General features: G+C 43.4%; 1 protein-coding gene across 1 annotated transcript in view; it reads left to right on the forward strand.

Moving 5' to 3' along the window:
- Positions 1 to 420: 420 nt before the first annotated feature.
- The window catches only part of vcanb (versican b), a gene marked incomplete at its 5' end in the record, with an annotated part of 32,121 nt that continues 14,808 nt past the window's right edge, over positions 421 to 17,733 (forward strand). The window contains 6 exons of the mRNA XM_083907683.1: positions 421 to 487; positions 2,024 to 2,446; positions 6,318 to 6,492; positions 7,274 to 7,401; positions 8,387 to 8,683; positions 14,423 to 15,268. Coding sequence (XP_083763809.1) covers positions 421 to 487; positions 2,024 to 2,446; positions 6,318 to 6,492; positions 7,274 to 7,401; positions 8,387 to 8,683; positions 14,423 to 15,268 — 1,936 coding nt within the window. The remainder of the gene's footprint in view (positions 488 to 2,023; positions 2,447 to 6,317; positions 6,493 to 7,273; positions 7,402 to 8,386; positions 8,684 to 14,422; positions 15,269 to 17,733) is intronic.

Raw genomic sequence — 17,733 nt, forward strand, 5'->3', positions numbered from 1 at the left:
ATCTTCTCTCCACACTAGTGTTCAAAGATTCATCTCCAGAAAGAATCTCTACGTCTACTTCACTACATTTCAGAACTTGCATATTTTTCGACACATGCATATGGTTATTATTACAATATTTAACCCAACATCAACAGGCCAAACAATGACATCATTAAATATTCCTAACGACAATACTGAAAAGTAAAAACTCATGTATTTATTTCACCGTCCAGCCGCAGTATTGTCATCGCCCACTAGGGGGCCACGGCCCACATTTGGTTCATAGAGGTACATAGGATATGGAACATATTGAATTTGTTTTCTTTTTCCAGTGATTTTGGTGGTTTTGGCACCAAACGGCAGGTAATGTCGTGTGTGCACGTTTCTTGTGAAATGAGGTGATGGACTGATTCTTCTGTTCTTGCAGCTCGCGTCGAGATGATTCCTCACGTCCTCGCACACCTGCTGTGTCTCGCGTGTCTGTGCTCCGCTCGTCCTCAACCAGGTGAGTCATCTGCTGCAGGAAACTGGAAACATTTGGAAAGACTGAAATTTCAAACTTCATCAGAGCTTGCATCATAACACAGGTGCCAGATCGCTGGTCCAACACTTCTGACTAACTCTCCAGCGCAGCTCGCATTCACGCTGTATGTTTTTCCAGTAATTAGCCTCATGCTAAACATAGTTTCTTGCATCTGTTGTGGAAGCCAGAGTTATATTCCTAATGACATGCAGATTTTGTGGATTAGGTGATTGGACACTCTGAAATGTGACAATGGGTGGTTGTTTGTCTCTACGCTCTTAGTGCTAAGTAGAACCATATACGGTTCTTCGGCTTGTCCTTTTTCCACCCACCTGGAACCCTTTTGGAGGGTTCCACCAAGAACCCTTGAATAACCCTTTCTTCGGGAAAGGGTTTTTCCGAAGCCAATGGTTCCAGGTTGAACCTCAGCCCTTGTAGAAGGACAATTTTGGGGGTGTTTCAAGAGACTTTAGGGGCCCCAGGGTCATTGAGGCTTTAGGAGATTTCCAACAGTTTCCTGTGCATAGCCAATCATAAAATTCTAGGCGGTTCTCATATACTTGGCATTTGTGTAATTTTCCATAATGAGCTATTCTCTGGGGTCCCCTCTAGGCTCAGGGCCCCAGGCCCTTGCTGGGAGTGCTCATGCATTTTCACCTCTACAAATGTACAATAAAGAAGAAAATGGCTGTTAAGATTATAGATATATTTACACGAGCACCTGTGGCTGTATCTCATCATTAGACAGGAACGTTAGTGAAGCTTTAGTGAACCAGAGAAGGTCAGTTGATCCACTGCTGCCTCCATCTGGAAGTTGCTTGAAAAAGTTGTTTGAAATCGCTTTTTTTTTAGATTTACCTCAATGACACAAAGTGACCACACGAGGCAGCAGTAGACAAGCAGAGTTAAAAAAAGCTTTATCTGTGGACTTTGGTTCGAAGGCAACGGTATCCAAAAACCGGATGTCCGCGAAAAGTTCTATTCTTGGCTCCACAGTGCAGCACAGAGTTCTACACAGACTTCCAGCCTCAGAGGATTAATCTGTCCAGTGGATACATGTTATATATGACGGCAATGTGCCTGCTAGATCCTGCAAATGAGCACTTTTCCAAATGCTAACTGCTGTTAGCTCCCAGTAGCCTCTGTAGCTGATGTCATTTCCTGTCCCTTTTGAGTTTTTTTTAAGGTGGACCTTTAAGGTGGACCTAAAGAGATACTACTAAACCGAGCGTTCTGAACAGGGCTGTTTTGGCAGGGTGATTGAACTGCTGTGGTGCTTCATCCTTATGGTATTTTGACCAAAGCATGTCACAGACATGTTCATTAGGACACCAGGGAACTAGGTTAACTTTGAGCCTTTGATTGATTAAGGTATGGCTAATGTTAGCATCGTTTATTAGTTATAAATCCATCTGGAATGACTGCAAAGATGAAGGATACCTCATTAGGACCATCCCTACTCAATATACTGTCATGTTTTTTTTCCATGAAGTGAAACAGATTTGTCCTGTTTTCTAGCACCACCACACTCCGTGAAGATGAAGGAGAACCCTCCTGCAGTCGGTTCTCTGGCAGGCCGGGTGGTGATGCCGTGTCACTTTTCCATGACGGAAGTTTCTCCCAGCAGCGTGACCCACGGTCCCTCGCTGAGCACCCACGGCCCTGCAGCCGCAGCTCTCCTCAGCCCCGAGCACCAGCTGAGGATCAAGTGGACCAAGCTGGAGGGAGAGGGCGAGAAGGTGGTGCTGGTGGCCCAGGCAGGAGTGGTCAAAGTGGGTCAGGGGTACAGGAGCAGGGTGTCGGTGCCCAGCCACCCGCTGTCTGTGGGCGACGCTTCTCTGATGATAGTGAGGGTCAGGGCCAGCGACGCAGGACTGTACCGATGTGAGGTGATGCACGGGATGGAGGACACTCAGGACACTGTTCGCCTCAATGTCACCGGTGAGTTCTACACACACTAACACACACACACAAAACTGTGTTTTATAGGCAGAAACTGAATATGCTGCACATAAGTATGTTTGTATAATAATTACACTACCGTAAAAGTTTGGGGTCACTTAGAAACGTCCTTATTTTTGAAGGAAAAGCACTTTTTTTGTCAATGAATATAACATTAAATGAATCAGAAATACACTCTATACATTATTAATGTGGTAAACGACTATTCTAGCTGCAAACGTCTGGTTTTTAATGGAATATATACATAGGTGTATAGAGGTATTGTATGTATTTCCAGTGTTCTAATGGTACATTGTGTTTGCTTAATGCGTTACAAGGCTATTGGATGATTAGAAAACCCTTGTGCAATGATGTTAGCGCAGCTGAAAACAGTTTTGCTAGTTCTTTGACGAAAGGGCAAAATTATTATTTGGAATAAAAATCATTATTTCTCATCTTGTTAATATCTTGACTATATTTTCTATTCAATTTGCTACTCTTTTGATGAATAAAAGTGTGACTTTTAATGGAAAACACACAAAAAAATTGTATAGGTGAGCCCAAACTTTTGACCAGTAGTGTATGTGTACAATCATTTAGCTTTTTTTAGACCAAAAAACAAACAAAAAAAAACCAAGTTAAATCAGAAAACATAACAAACTTTCACAATATATGTGTATAATCTCGTGCTGGGGCCCCTTAACGGCGTCGACGTTAACGCACGGCGCGTTTCCATGACGACTGACCGGAAATAGACACGCGTGACGTCCTGTTTTACGTGACTCAGGATTGTTAAAATGAGTCTCTGAAGTAACGCTAAACTTTAAAAAACAGAGGCACACATACCCAGTACACAGGTACGCTAAACAGACCGCTCCAGTTCAACTGTAAGCGCGCTAACCGGCGCTAAAAGGAGCTAATGCGGCTAACGGAGCTAACTGGTAAACGGTGTCTGGACTCCGGTGTCGCGGCACGTAAACATGACGTTAACGTTAGCTTCTTTTAGACTACAAAAAAACCCCCAAAAAACTTTGGTTAAATCAGAAGAACTTTCACAATACATGTGTATAATCTCGTGCTGGGGTGCGTTAACGGCGTCAACGTTAACGCACGGCACGTTTCCATGACGACTGACCGGAAATAGACGCGGGTGACGTCATGTTTTACGTGACTCCCGATTGTTAAAATGAGCCTCTAAAGTAACGCTAAACTTTAAAAGCAGAGGCACACATAGACCGCTCCAGTACCACTGTGCGCTAACCGGCGCTAAAAGGAGCTAATGCGGCTAACGGAGCTAACTGGTAAACGTTTAGTGCCTGGACTCCGACGTCGCGGCACGTAAACATGACGTAAAAACATGGCGTTAACGTGCGTTAACCTAGTGCCCAGTACTAGTATAATCACTTAGAATACACCTACTAAAGGCATGGGCCTTACTTTACGAAGACCGCCATCTTTGGCTGCCACGTTTCTACAGTATGTTTCACGTGAGTGGGGGAGCGCTTGGTTTGTTGTACGTTGTGTATCATGAGCTGTAATTCCAACCACTCCTTGCCTGCACCGCCGCTACCCAACAGACCACAAAAGTGGCCGCATTCATTATTTTCTCAATTATTACTTTATGAGCATTCATAAAATAAGGCGCTCATTTGTTTATATTTAAAAGTTACGCACCAGAGCTTTAACCAGCTCCTCACAAATGAGGGTCTGCCTCATTAGAAAGAGAAATTTTTTTTAGGTTTTTGGTCTCAGTGAGGACGACTCGCCCCCGACGAGGTCAATGTTTATACCAGAAAAATGACCTAAAGAGGTAACACAAATGTACACGTGCACACGCTGTTAACTTTAACTGGTCACATTAACAGTCGCCGTGCACTGACTGAATCCAGATGCTGGCAGAGTTTGAGAGGACAAGGACTCCATCCTTAATATTAATTCAAGCGTGTGTGCACGGATCGTTTGGTTTAAAACTGCCAGCTCATTGTCAGATTTACAGTTTCAAAACCATCCCTTAATGATGACAACGCTTATTTACACATGATGGGAATTGGACGGAACATTTACAATGGTGACAACATCCCATTAAACCCATTAAAACTTATTGTCCTTGACTCACTGGATTAAATCCACTCACGGATAATCCGGAGCATTATAGAGAAACACACACTGCTCAGCTGTGTCAGATTTCAGCCTCAGACGACACTGTTGTTTTGTGTCATTAGCTCCTTTATTTTTCAGTTGCATAGGGGGGATTATTTTTGATTATTTCTGTCCTGGCAGAGCACTATAGGAAGATGTGAATAGACGACTGAACCGAGCAGTTCAACGGAGATCTGTGTGTCCGTCATAGGGAGCGTCTTTGTGAGGAGGTGCGCAACAAAGCTCTCTATTCACTATTAATGTGGAATCTGTGTAAATGTCTGAGAAAGAGGCTCGACAGATAAACGTCCTCGGAAGACTGGGGTGTTTCCACTGGATGAACTGTGAGGACAGGACCCCAGGAGTGGGGTCTACAAATCACAGCTCATGGTCCAGTGTAAGGGACCAGAAGGTTACCAGTCACCAGTCATGGTACTCTACCACCTTTGTTTTTTACTATCACTGTCGCTATTGACATGTTTTCACCGGCCTCGCCTCAGCACGGCAGGGTTAAGTTGTGTTTCCACTCGCATACACTCTTAGAAATAAAAGTGCTAAGTAGAACCATATAAGGTTCTTCGGCTTGTCCTCATAGGAGAACCCTTTTTGGCTCCAGGTAGAACATTTTCATAAAGGGGCCCACGGTTGGTGTAGTGGTTAGCAGCAAGAAGACCCTTGTTCCTGGGTTCAAACCAACCCAGGAACCCGGTTAGAACAAGGGCCTTTCTCCAAGGAGTTTGCATGTTCTCCCGGAAAAACTTTCCAGAAGAAAGTGTTTTTCAAGGGTTCTTGGTAACACTAATGGTTCCAGTAAGAACCATTTTGATCCAGAGAACCCTTTAAAACCCCTTTCCCGAATAAAGAGCTTTAAAAGGGTTCTTGGTGGAACATTTAGAAAAAAGGTTCTACCTGGAGCCAAAAAGCACTTTTATTTGCCTGTTAGCCTGTTCTTCTTAGACCCCAATAGATCCCCAAATGTATTACCACACTTGTAGAACCATATAAGGTTCTTCGGCTTGTCCTCATCGGAGAACCCTTTTTGGCTCCAGGAAGAACGTTTTTTTTTTTTTTTAATAAAGGTTCCACCTGGAACCCTTTTGGAGGATTCCACCAAGAACCCTTTTAAAAACCTTTGCTCCAGAAAGGGGTTTTCAAGGGTTCTCTGGATCAAAATGGTTCTTACTGGAACCATTAGTGTTACCAAGAACCCTTGAAAAACCATTTCTTCTGGAAAGGACGCAAATTCAAGTTCCAGGTAGAATCTCAGCCCTTGTAGAAGGGCCCTTTTGGAACCCTTATTTCTAAGAATGTACTACCTGGTACCTGGTACTTTTTTTTAAGTACCTGCTCTCGGACAACGCTCTGGCAATGAACCACTGCAGATACATTATATAGTGTCTATAGACCCTAGAATACATATCTTTAAAGTGGCACCACTGATAACAGTATTAGTCTGGTTCCCTATTTAAACCCCTTTTAAACAACCAAAGCCTCGTTTACACTTGTGCAAAGTACCACTGTTATCGTCGATGGAGAACATGCTTCAATACGCTCCAAACTGCGAGGCAGCGTACAAAGAAAGTAGTTTTGCGTAAACAGGAAGTCAACATGATAACGTCTGCCAATTGGTGCCAATGTACACAGTGACTGAATCACATCGTTACCCAAACACTTGTCACTTTCTCATATTTATACACAATTTGAACACGCTGCTTCTTCTGCTTGTGTCCAGGTGTCGTTTTCCACTACAGATCGAGCAACAGCCGCTACGCTCTGGATTTCCCTGCCGCCGCGGACGCGTGTCACCGGGCGGGCGCCGCCATCGCCTCACCGGAACAACTGACCGCTGCTTTTGAGGATGGCCTCGACCAGTGTGACGCTGGCTGGCTCTCTGACCTGACTGTCAGGTATACATACATTTATACCATATTCAGACATTTAGCCGTCTGCTCCCTAAACGGAGAAGCCAACAGAAGAAGAAGAAGACGTATCTGTGTCTTATTTGGGTCTCTTACACTCTTAGAAATAAGGGTTCCAAAAGGGTTTTTCTACAAGGGCTGAGGTTCTACCTGGAACCATTTGCTTCTGAAAAACCTTTTCCTGACGAAAGGGTTCTTTCAAGGGTTCTTGGTAACCCTAATGGTTCCAGTAAGAACAATTTTGATCCAGAGAACCCTTTAAAACCCCTTTCCCCTGAGTGCTTTTCTTCACATAGTAAATACTAGGCTATATTTATCTCACACACACACACACACACACACACAGTTGGAGTTAGACTTAGCAGTGATTACATTTCAAAGTCATCAGTCACTTTTTTACTGGGTTTAATTGACTGCGTGACATTTCCAGATCACTTAAATCCCTCTCCTGCCTGCGTTACCTTTGTCCAAACTTCAGGAATGAGGCTTGAGGAATGAGGATATTTATATAATCACCACTTTATCATTACCACACAGTTCATTCCTGCTCTGGTCTGCAGCAGATTGGTAATAATGTGGACAATTCTTACTTAAACAAATGAGTTTTGCTTTCCCATAATGAATTTTGGATTCCACTTTTATTTCTTCTATCGTGACAGACACTCTTTTCTAGAATAGTGTTAGATGTTCGTTGAAAATACCATCACTCGGTCTCAGATCTGGACAGAAAGTGAAATGTTGTGTGTGCTCCCTTTCTCTCCGTCTGCAGATATCCAATCACCGTGCCCCGTCCTGGCTGTGCCGGTGACCTGATGGGCCGTCCGGGTGTGAGAACGTACGGCGCCCGACCCCCGACGGAGAAATACGACGTGTACTGCTTTGTAGACAAACTTACAGGTAAATACAGATGTACAAGTACATATGTTGAACAAAAGACTCCCGGGAACAGCTGTAATAAATCAAGCAATACAATGCGAGACCACCCTTGTACGGTATTATATTTATTAACTAAGTTGTTAACAATATAAATCTTCAAATACATGAGACGAAAAGGGCAATAGTGATTTCTTGCTTGCCAAATAGTGAATCTGTACCATAAAAGTGGATGGAATCCAAGCAGGAAGTAACAGTTCATTGAATGGCCACCAGGGTGCGGTATTACTGGTTGTGAAAAGAACTCCATTCTATAGGAAAATTAGCTTCAACAAAAAGATGTTTTTGTTAAAAATGGGAATCACATAAGTTGCACCAATTTCTAAATATTGACGTATCCCATAGAAAAATGCACATTTGTACCTTTCTTCTTCGCATTGGTTCCAACCATTTACTCCAAACTTTACAATGTTTTTTTTGTTTTATTAAGCATGAACATTTAGAAAATGTGATTTTCACACCGCTAACTGGGCGGAAACATGGATGTAGAGAGTATTAATTGGCCCTAATATAAGATCTTTATACGGTCAAGAATTCACTGTCAAACTCTTTAACTACATATATATATTTTTTATAATTATATAATTTTATAATTAGCATGCTACTACTTTGCGGCTAACTTGACGAACCAGTTTCCAAATGTAAACTAGCGAGGCTACGATTAGCATTAGCGTAGGGCTAACATAATCCAAACACGGTGCAACCTCATAATGCCAGTGGTGTGGCCGAGAGTCACAACAGCTAGCTGCGCTAATGCTAATCGAAAATGAAAACATTTGCGTTGTGAGGTTGCACAGTGTTTGTATTATGTTAGCCTTAAGGCTACATTCAGCTCCCACTATAGGAATACATACTTCCTACGGACACTGCACTAGTATATATAAAACTCACCAGAAATCTTTAAAAAAGTACTCTAAACATGTGACTGTGTTTGTGTGTCTGTGTAAAGGCGAGGTCTTCTACCCTCCATCCATCAGCGATAAGGTCACCTTCCAGGAGGCAAAAGACGAGTGCGAGAAGCACGATTCCGTGCTGGCGTCGCCAGGTCAGCTGTTTGCAGCTTGGAGGGCAGGGCTGAACCGATGCGACTACGGCTGGCTGTCCGACGGCAGCGTCCGCTACCCCATCACTTTCCCCAAGCCTCAGTGCGGAGGAGGACAGCTCGGCGTTCGTACACTTTACAAGTACGAGAACCTGACCGGTTTCCCGGAGCCCACGCAGAAGCACGGAGCGTTCTGCTTCAAAGGTGAGGCTGAAAACACGCGCGGCAGCAACTCTGCATTTACCTGAAACCTATACACCGATCCACACCTGTGATTAGTGGGCGTTAAAGGTCCCAAGTGTAAGAATTAGTGACATCTATTGGAGAGACTGCAGACTGCAGAGTCAGCATAGCTAGCAACTAATACAGTGCTCAACCACTAGCTAATGACACAAATTTGTTTTCAGAACATATCAGATTATCGTTAAATCTCACTTCCTTCTGTTATGCTTCACTGCAGCTGAAACAAAACTGCACTTTTTGCTGTAAACTCTGTAATCTCAGTTTTGGACCCTGGGCAGTGTGAGAAATCCCATATTTTTTCCTGAGGGGACGACTTACAGCAGTGTTTCATCGTCCTTTTGGCTCGTGTCCCCCTAAAAGTGAAGCAATGGCTCTCATGAAGCTAAGGAACGACAAGTCTGAGGGACAACATTTTCTGTCCTTTCCTGTCCTGCTTTTATTAATATGCAGAATCTATCATGGACAGATATTTTTAAAGATACTTTTTTTCCAGCTGGACGTATTCAGACTGTTATTATTGGCACAAAGCTAAGTTACTCTAGGAAAGTCTAGGTCTATGCACTCTTAGAAAGAAGGGTTCCAAAAGGGTCCTTCTACAAGGGCTGAGGTTCTACCTGGAACCATTTGCTTCTGAAAAACCCTTTCCCCGTAGAAAGGGTTTTTCAAGGGTTCTTGGTAACACTAATGGTTCCAGTAAGAACCATTTTGATCCAGAGAACCCTTTAAAACCCCTTTCCTGAATAAAGGGCTTTAAAAGGGTTCACCCTCCAAGAGGATTCCCGGTGGAACCTTTATAAAAAGGTTCTACCTGGAGCCAAAAAGGGTTCTCCTATGAGGACAAGCTGAAGAAGGAATTTCTAAGAGTGTACACTCCTAGAAATAAAAGTGCTAAGTAGAACCATATAAGGTTATTTGGCTTGTCCTCATAGGAGAACCCATTTTGGCTCCAGGTAGAACTTTTTTTATTTTTTATAAAGGGTCCACCTGGAACCCTCTTAAAACCCTTTATTCAGGAAAGGGGTTTTAAAGGGTTCTCTAGTTCAAAATGGTTCTTACTGGAACCATTTGTGTTACCAAGAACCCTTGAATAACCCTTTCAGAATTGAATTTCCCCTTGCGGGACTTAAAGGGTTCTTAATCTTAATCTTAATCTTCTGGAAAGTTTTTTTTTTTTGTAGAAGCAAATGGTTCCAGGTAGAACCTCAGCCCTTGTAGAAGGACCCTTTTGGAACCCTTATTTCTAAAATGTACACTCCTAGATCTAAGATGTACACTCCTAGAAATAAAAGTGCTTGTCCTCATAGGAGAACCCTTTTTAGCTCCAGGTAGAACCTTTTATAAAGCTTTCCACCATTCACACGCTACCATCATAGCACGTTACATGAAGTACAAAGTTCACGGTGACCTGCACAACAGGCTCCGTGTCATAATTAAGAGTAAACCGGTTCCACCTAAGGACAGCCATAGATACGGCGAGTCATGAGCCCGGAGAGTAGACCCGTGCAGAACCCGCAGGAGGGATTATAGATCTTGTCTGGCTCGGGGAACGCCTCGGAGTCTCCCAGGAGCTGCTGGAAGGTGTGTCAGGGTCGACTGACGTCTGCTGCTCTGAATGCATACTGTACATGGATTTATGGTCTAAAAACACAGATAACAAAAGCAAAGAAAGCATGTGTGTGTGACACATATAAAAACAGTAATAAAAATACATGTTATATGAGAGGAAATGCAAAGCTATAAACATAGAGGAGGGGCCTGCAGGATCATCATGTTAAAGCACATGTTTTAACGGAGTTTCTGAACTGCTTCAGAATAAAAGCAGCAGTATGAATGTAGGCTAAACGCTGCTTTTGACTGGTTTTCCTCCGAAAAGTTCAAATCTCTGACACATACATGACGAGTGAAGTCACCACCGCTGGCAGCATCAGCTGTGTGACGCACACACACACACACACACACACAGAGAGAGTGAGGTGCTAACACAGAGGGATGAGAAAGTGCAGACATTGTTTTAAAGCAAACAAGAACAGAAGAAGAAACTCCCACTGCCCTGTTTATGGTGTGGCACTTTTTTTTGTGTGTGTGTGTGTGTTTTTTTGTTTTTTTTATGAGGGGAAAAACCCACTCTCGCACTCTCACACAGATACTGCAGAAAACGGGACAGGTCCCTAATGCATCACAGCTGGAGTCTGCCCAAACGTACACACACACGCAGACACACACACGCAGACACACACACAGGGTGGGAAAGAAGTGGATTGCAGACATTGTTCTGCTCTAAGTAATAGTTCAGATTTTTGAATATGTACTCATTCATAGTCTGGGCCATAGCTGGGCCGTGCGCACCCCCACTGTGCCACCGTCACATCAATACAAACATGTCTGCTAGCAAAGAAAACTTTCAGATTTCAGCCACTTAAAGGACTCGTATTATACCCTATTTCTCAGGGTTAGGGTTTCAATCACCCTGCCAAAACAGCCCCGTTAAAGAACGCTCCGTTTTTTGAGCACCTGTCTCTTTAAATGCAAATGAGACACAGGGAAACGACGTCAGCGTCACCCGAGGCTAACGGTAGCTAACGGCAGCTAGCATTTTGGAAAAGCCATCGTTTGCCGACTCTAGCCCGTCATATATAATCCACCGGACACGTAAATCCTCTGAGGCTGGACGTTTGTGTAGAACTCTGTGCTGCACTGTTGCAGCTTAGAATAGAACACTTCGCGTCAGCTTACCTGCGGAAGCTAACATCGCGGGTTTTATGTCCTGTATTTAGACTGAGGCGCACCACTAAAAGATGACAGAGTTACTTTGCCTATACTCATACTCTGACCTCCAGACTCCCAAATATAATAATATTAAAATGATTAAAAAGTTGATTTTGCGTCATATGTCCCCTTTAAGAAAAGGCTAATCCAATAAAATCGACACTGTTGAAAATGTCATTCGAAAACGACCAATCAGAAGAAGAGCGCAGTTTTCTTCGGTTTCCATCGTCAGACTGTTAAAAGTTGAAAGGTTTGGTCGATTGTTGACACGTCACTCGTGTTATTTCGTTCTTGTTGATTCTGACAGAGGTGGAAAAAGTACTAAAATATTGTACTCAAGTAAAAGTACCAATACTTTGATGAAATATTACTCAAGTAGAAGTAAACGTAGTTCATTTGAAATGTACTTTAAGTAAAAGTTAGGTCTTCATTGTGCTGAATTTTTATTTTTACTCAGTAACGGATAGGATTTATAAAGTAACTAAGTACAATACTTAAGTACTCAAGTAAAATACAAACTCCTGATTTCAAATTGTACTTAAAAATATATATATTCAATACAGTAACTTGAATAAATGTAGTTCGTTACTTTCCTCCTCTGGATTCTGAGGATTCTGATTGGCTTGAGTGAATGGCTTTATCCTTCTCCCTACACTGCCCCCTATAGGTTTGGAGGCCCTCAACAGCGTATTTATGCGGCTTGAAAACGAGCGATGTTGTGTGCACGATGTTATTTTTTTTTGGGGGGGACTCGATGATTAGTCAGTTCCTCCAAATCGCACTTGAGTCAATGTTCTTAGCTACGTTTCCAAAAAAACAGCAGAGAGGAAAAAAACGTACCACTCGCTCGGTCAATTACGTTCCCGTTTATTTAAGCATTATGTCGGTGACGTTCAAAGCCTGGAGACACAACACGAGCGCTCGGGTCCCACACAAAGCAGCGCATTGTGTCCGTGATTGGAGTCTTGTCTTCTCTCATATGGTATATATTCAACATAATGAGATAGAAATCTGTGCTCGCCATCGACGGAGCATTCGGGCCAAAAAAGCCTCACGGTCGTGTTCATGTTTAAAAGTGGAGGATTCTGGGGTTTTTTTTAAGCGGGAGAAACGTGTTTCTTATCGCAGTTTGCATCGCGTTCGGTTGTGACACCGGTTCCGTCTGTCCTTTACTTAGCGAGTCATAACAATACCTGATCCACTGCACAAACATGTTTTCTTGGATATAGACGTTTTTTTCCTCCAAAGAGCCAGACTCCTTGCTTTTGAATGTTTTAGCTCACTCTTGACAAATGAGGTTATAATTTACTGACTGCTGCGGGTCATTCTCCAAACATACCCGCTTGATTTCTCTGCCCATTTAAGCACTGGTTATTATTAACACGAAATGTCTCTGTAGCTTTTGGCACAAACTACTTGGAAAAAAAAAAAAATGGTGTGGCGTGGCTTTCATACCCAGTCAGACATCAGAAATGTGATTTTTTTACTCTTATAAATGATGTGATATAGATAGATATTTGAGACAACACACAGAGCTGAAATAGAAGGTGACCGTATGTGAACTGGAGCAGAACTTGGACAGACAAGTATGGCTATTGAGAAACTCATAGGTCTTTAGACTGACAGCATTCTTCAGAATAACCACCAGGAGGCACTACAGTGCTCTTTTAACTACAGGTGTAACATTACAAGACCTGTAGCTTGTCAATCATACGACGTCCAGGGACAAAGACTGCAAATTAGCTGACGCTAGGCGTCTTACATGCATCACATTTTCCCATTTTCTGTAGAAACGTTGTATGTATCGTCCCTGTTCAAGAAACATAAACTAAATTAAATAAAAAATGGTCACTTTGACTCAAAGGGGACAGTTGTTTACAAGATGGATGTCATGCTGTATTGAGGAAGACCTGACATTAGTGGTTGATCATAGTACAGTCAGTGGAGGTCCATGGTTAAAAAGAAACTGGGAAATCTCAGTTCTATAGGGTGTGGAATCCCGTTTTCAGTCTGAATTAGTCCAAACGATTGCAAAGTAAAGCTTCTGTAAGCTATATTGGCTTTTGTTCTTGTCTTTGAAGGTCAAGTCTTGTAGCTCTGTGTTGCTCTGAAGGTCCAGCGATTTTGTTAAGGTCACTAAACCTGACCTCCAGTAACATGATCATCCATGCACTCTTAGAAATAAGGGTTCCAAAAGGGTCCTTCTACAAGGGCTGAGGTTCTACCTGGAACCATTTGCTTCTGAAAAACCTTTTCCCCGAAGAAAGGGTTTTTCAAGGGTTCTTGGTAACACTAATGGTTCCAGTAAGAACCATTTTGATCCCTCAATAAAGGGTTTTAAAAGGGTTCCAGGTGGAACCTTTATAAAAAAGGGTCTACCTGAAGCCAAAAAGGGTTCTCCTATGAGGACAAGCCGAAGAACCTTATATGGTTCTACTTTTATAGCGCTTTTATTTCTAAGAGTGTGGAAGGAAGCACCTTTGTAGTAAGACATTCTATAGCATGGTTCCAGTACGTGAATGAAATGTTTAAATCCAGGGTTTATCACTTTAGTGCGAGTTGAAGTTTGAGGAAGTTTTGCTCCAGATGAGGACAGAAGGGTTGTCTCTGTTAGCAGAGTTGTTGTCGTAGCTACGTCCTTACGATGCGTGTGCAGACATCCTGTGCGCGAAATATCTCCACACCGGTGATTTCAGAGAAGCAGGAGGGGAGTCGAGTTTGCTCGATGTGTCGCCCAATAGTTGCCATGGTTACTATTAGTTAGCAGCAGCTTCAGGTCATCTAACATGTAGTCGTGCTACAATGGCTACAACCACTGTTATAACACTGTTATATGGGCAACTAATAACCTGTCACCAAGGTAGCACTGTAGAGGCAATGGACTGACGAAAATGATCAATCATCAACGTCTTTTTTCTGCTTCCTCACTTACAGCCGCCCTACCAGAGCCGACGACCATGACTCCAGTGACGACTCCATCCTTGGAGAAACCTGAAGACCCCGCGCACGATCCCCACACTACAGCATGGCCGCAAACGGAACCGGAGAGAGCTGAAATCCAAATACGAGGAGCCGAGCCGTCTGCAACAGCCTCAGCAGAACAACACACAGCCACCCACACCTCCCCCGACACCACTGCCTACGTCACCCCTACCACCGTCTTACCCGACTATGATTATATTCAACAGTTTAACTTCAACCAGGTACAGGCAGTACCAGGAGGAGGTGACTTTTTGGTCCCCATGCCGCTCCCTCCCTTACCGACCACCAACTCCCAGACCCCTCACCTCGACATCGCTCACGGCGGAGAGGAGGACGGCGGGCAGACGGGATCCGGCCGGGATGAGAGCGGTGACAGCGGACAGGGAGTCAGTGGTGACGACAGCTCCGGTGGGGCAGAGGTCAGGGCGGTGGTGACCCCCACAAAGTCGGGGACAGAAACCGTATCGAGACCAAGCCGGCTCCAGGAAACGACCACGGGGCCGGCGCTGGCTGTGGAAACCACAGAGAAACCGTCACAGTTTCCAGAGATGACAACGCGGCGCGCAGACGCAGAGGTCGCCGCCACCTCGGTGCCGGGTCTCCCAGCGGGTGGTGGTGGTGGTGGTGGAGATGTTGGACATCGACATCCTGCTGTGGTCTTTAAAGAGGATGTGACGCCCGGAGATGTGCAGACGCTTGACCTTTACCAATCACTGGTCATTCCTGGAGATGATCAGTCTACGGCCAAACCGCCCTTCCACCTCATCATCGTCAATGTGCAGAGTAATAATCAATCAGGTGAGCAAGGTTGTCTTCTAATTTCCTTCAGGTTTGTACTTCAAACTAATTTAGCATGACAGCAAGACATTCAAAGACAGATAAGCAATAAGAAAAACTCCACTCCAAGTTCAAATGGATCTCATGGAGGTCAGGTTCTAGAGCTGATGATAAAAACTGCGCTGCCTGTTTGGCATGAAGTATTTTGTAGTATTGAAGGATTTCTAGCACAACTTGGCTCAGCTCAGCTCAGCTCGGTTCTACCTGGTACCTGGTGCTTATTTTAGTATCTGCTCTGACGAGGTTTCCGAGCGAGCTGAGCCGATACTAAAAATGTGACGTCAGACTGCCGTCACTGTTTGAGTCGTGAACTGTAGATCAGTTAAAAAGACTAAAAAAAATCGTTAATCTCCAACATTTAGCAAAGTAAATGTCTAAAATGGCAATATTTAACAGAGGAGTCTGGCTTGTTGTATTAAGTGGGTGATTTACACTCTTAGAAATAAGGGTTCCAAATGGGTTCTCCTATGAGGACAAGCCGAAGAACCTTATATGGTTCTACTTGGCACTTTTATTTCTAAGAGTGTAGGGTTTTTAATCAATGCAAAATTGCCTCTAGATGACTTCTAGAAAGAAATGATAATAGACAGTTGCTCTTCATGTTGTTTAGTTTTGTTGGCTCTACAGCTTATATTCAGTTTATAATCCCACCCATAAGACCATTAATGTATATAAGGTCGACGTCACTTCAGTCTTTCAGCAGTAAGACTGAAGTAGTAGTAGTAGTAGTTTATCTTCCAGAATGACCTCATATTTGTTGTGTTGTGTTGTCAGGGACTTTAATATAAACCGCTGCACTATTTATGTATTTATTTATTCTTCCTCTGTTGTCTTTATATAGGAAGCAGTTTTGCTACCTTTGTGTTCATGTGTGGACAGATGTGTACACACACACACACACACACACACACACACTGCAGAGCCAGATGTGGAAAGTTATGAAGTCACTCAAGTCCACTTGGCCAATTTTTTATCTTTACATATTGTAAACACATCAAAGTGTCTCCGTGGGGAAAAGCAGCAGATCTTCATGAACATGAATCATTTTCACTTCACCTTCTTTTTCTCTTGAGTACACACAAGCTATATGCAATATTTGTGCACCACTAGTCTACACCATTGAGCACTCATTTCATTTCATGTCATGAAGGCATTATGCATATTCTAAAGGGGGACATATTATGCAAAATCAACTTTTTAATCATTTAAATCCTTATATTTGGGACTCTGGGGTCCTATCAGTCGACAAAGTGTGAAAAAAGATGACTCACTCATGTTTTTGTGGTCCTCCTCAGTCTAAGTACAGGAGATAAAACACGCAATGTTGACTTCCGCACTCACTGGGACGTCACAATGCGCTAAATTCCTTGAATTGTTGTCTCCCGGAATTCCACTTTGTCCGTAAAACACGCGAGAGTGCTGGCGAGGACAACGGTATCCGAAAACCGGAAGTCCGCAAAGTCCACAGTGCAGCACAGAGTTCTACACAAACTTCCAGCCTCAGAGGATTTATCTGTCCAGTGGATACATGTTACATATGACGGCAATGTGCCTGCTAGAGCCTGCAAATGATCACTTTTCCAAATGCTAACTGCTGTTAGCTCCCAGTAGCCTCTGTGGCTGATGTAATTTCCTGTCCCTTAAGTTTCATTTTACTTTTTTTTAAGGTGGACCTTTAAGGTGGACCTAAAGAGCAAGACCAATATTAACCCTAGTTTTATCACTGTCCTTGTCTGAGGCTGAAAAACAAGCTTTCTGAGAGTGAAGCCAGAGAGTCACCTCCTCCTGGATCCAGTGGTTTGTTCCTCATTGTTTCTTTTGCGATGGTCAAGTTGAACAAGACGTCCTGAACTTGGAGCTTTCAGAAAACGTTGTCATGAATATAGTGGGGGGGGGGGGGGGTTTCAAATCTTCGAGTCCCACGAACACAGTAAACAACCCCATCTGGACAGAACATATTTATAAACAGACTCTGGTGTTTCCTGCAGAAAACAAATTGCAACTGCCAGACCGGCTACCAAAACAGAAGCCCAATGTAAACACTGTGTGACGTCCGATTGTTGCTCTACCGTATATTTACATCCTGATATCTGCTGAGGCACAATGTTGTATATCGGGCCTTAAATGACTTAAAAGTCACTTCTTTCCAACGACTTGAGGAAAACTTGGTGTCAAGTTCAGAGTCCCACGGAGGATTCTTAGTCTTTTGCCAACATGTTGGGTCACAGTGAAATCACAAATTAGCTGATACGGCAACTAAACTCGAATCTTTGTTCCCACCAAACAGCCTCCATGTGGACATAAAGTCTTATTAAAGACACACAAGCATGCATTGTTTGAGAGCAGCTCCTGCCACACACTGACCTTAATCATAAGCAACACAGGCCTGACTGTTTAACATGCAGATATGCACTCTGGCTCATTTT

Source organism: Microchirus variegatus (genome assembly GCF_963457635.1).
Source record: "Microchirus variegatus genome assembly, chromosome: 1".
NCBI classification, from domain to species: domain Eukaryota; kingdom Metazoa; phylum Chordata; class Actinopteri; order Pleuronectiformes; family Soleidae; genus Microchirus; species Microchirus variegatus.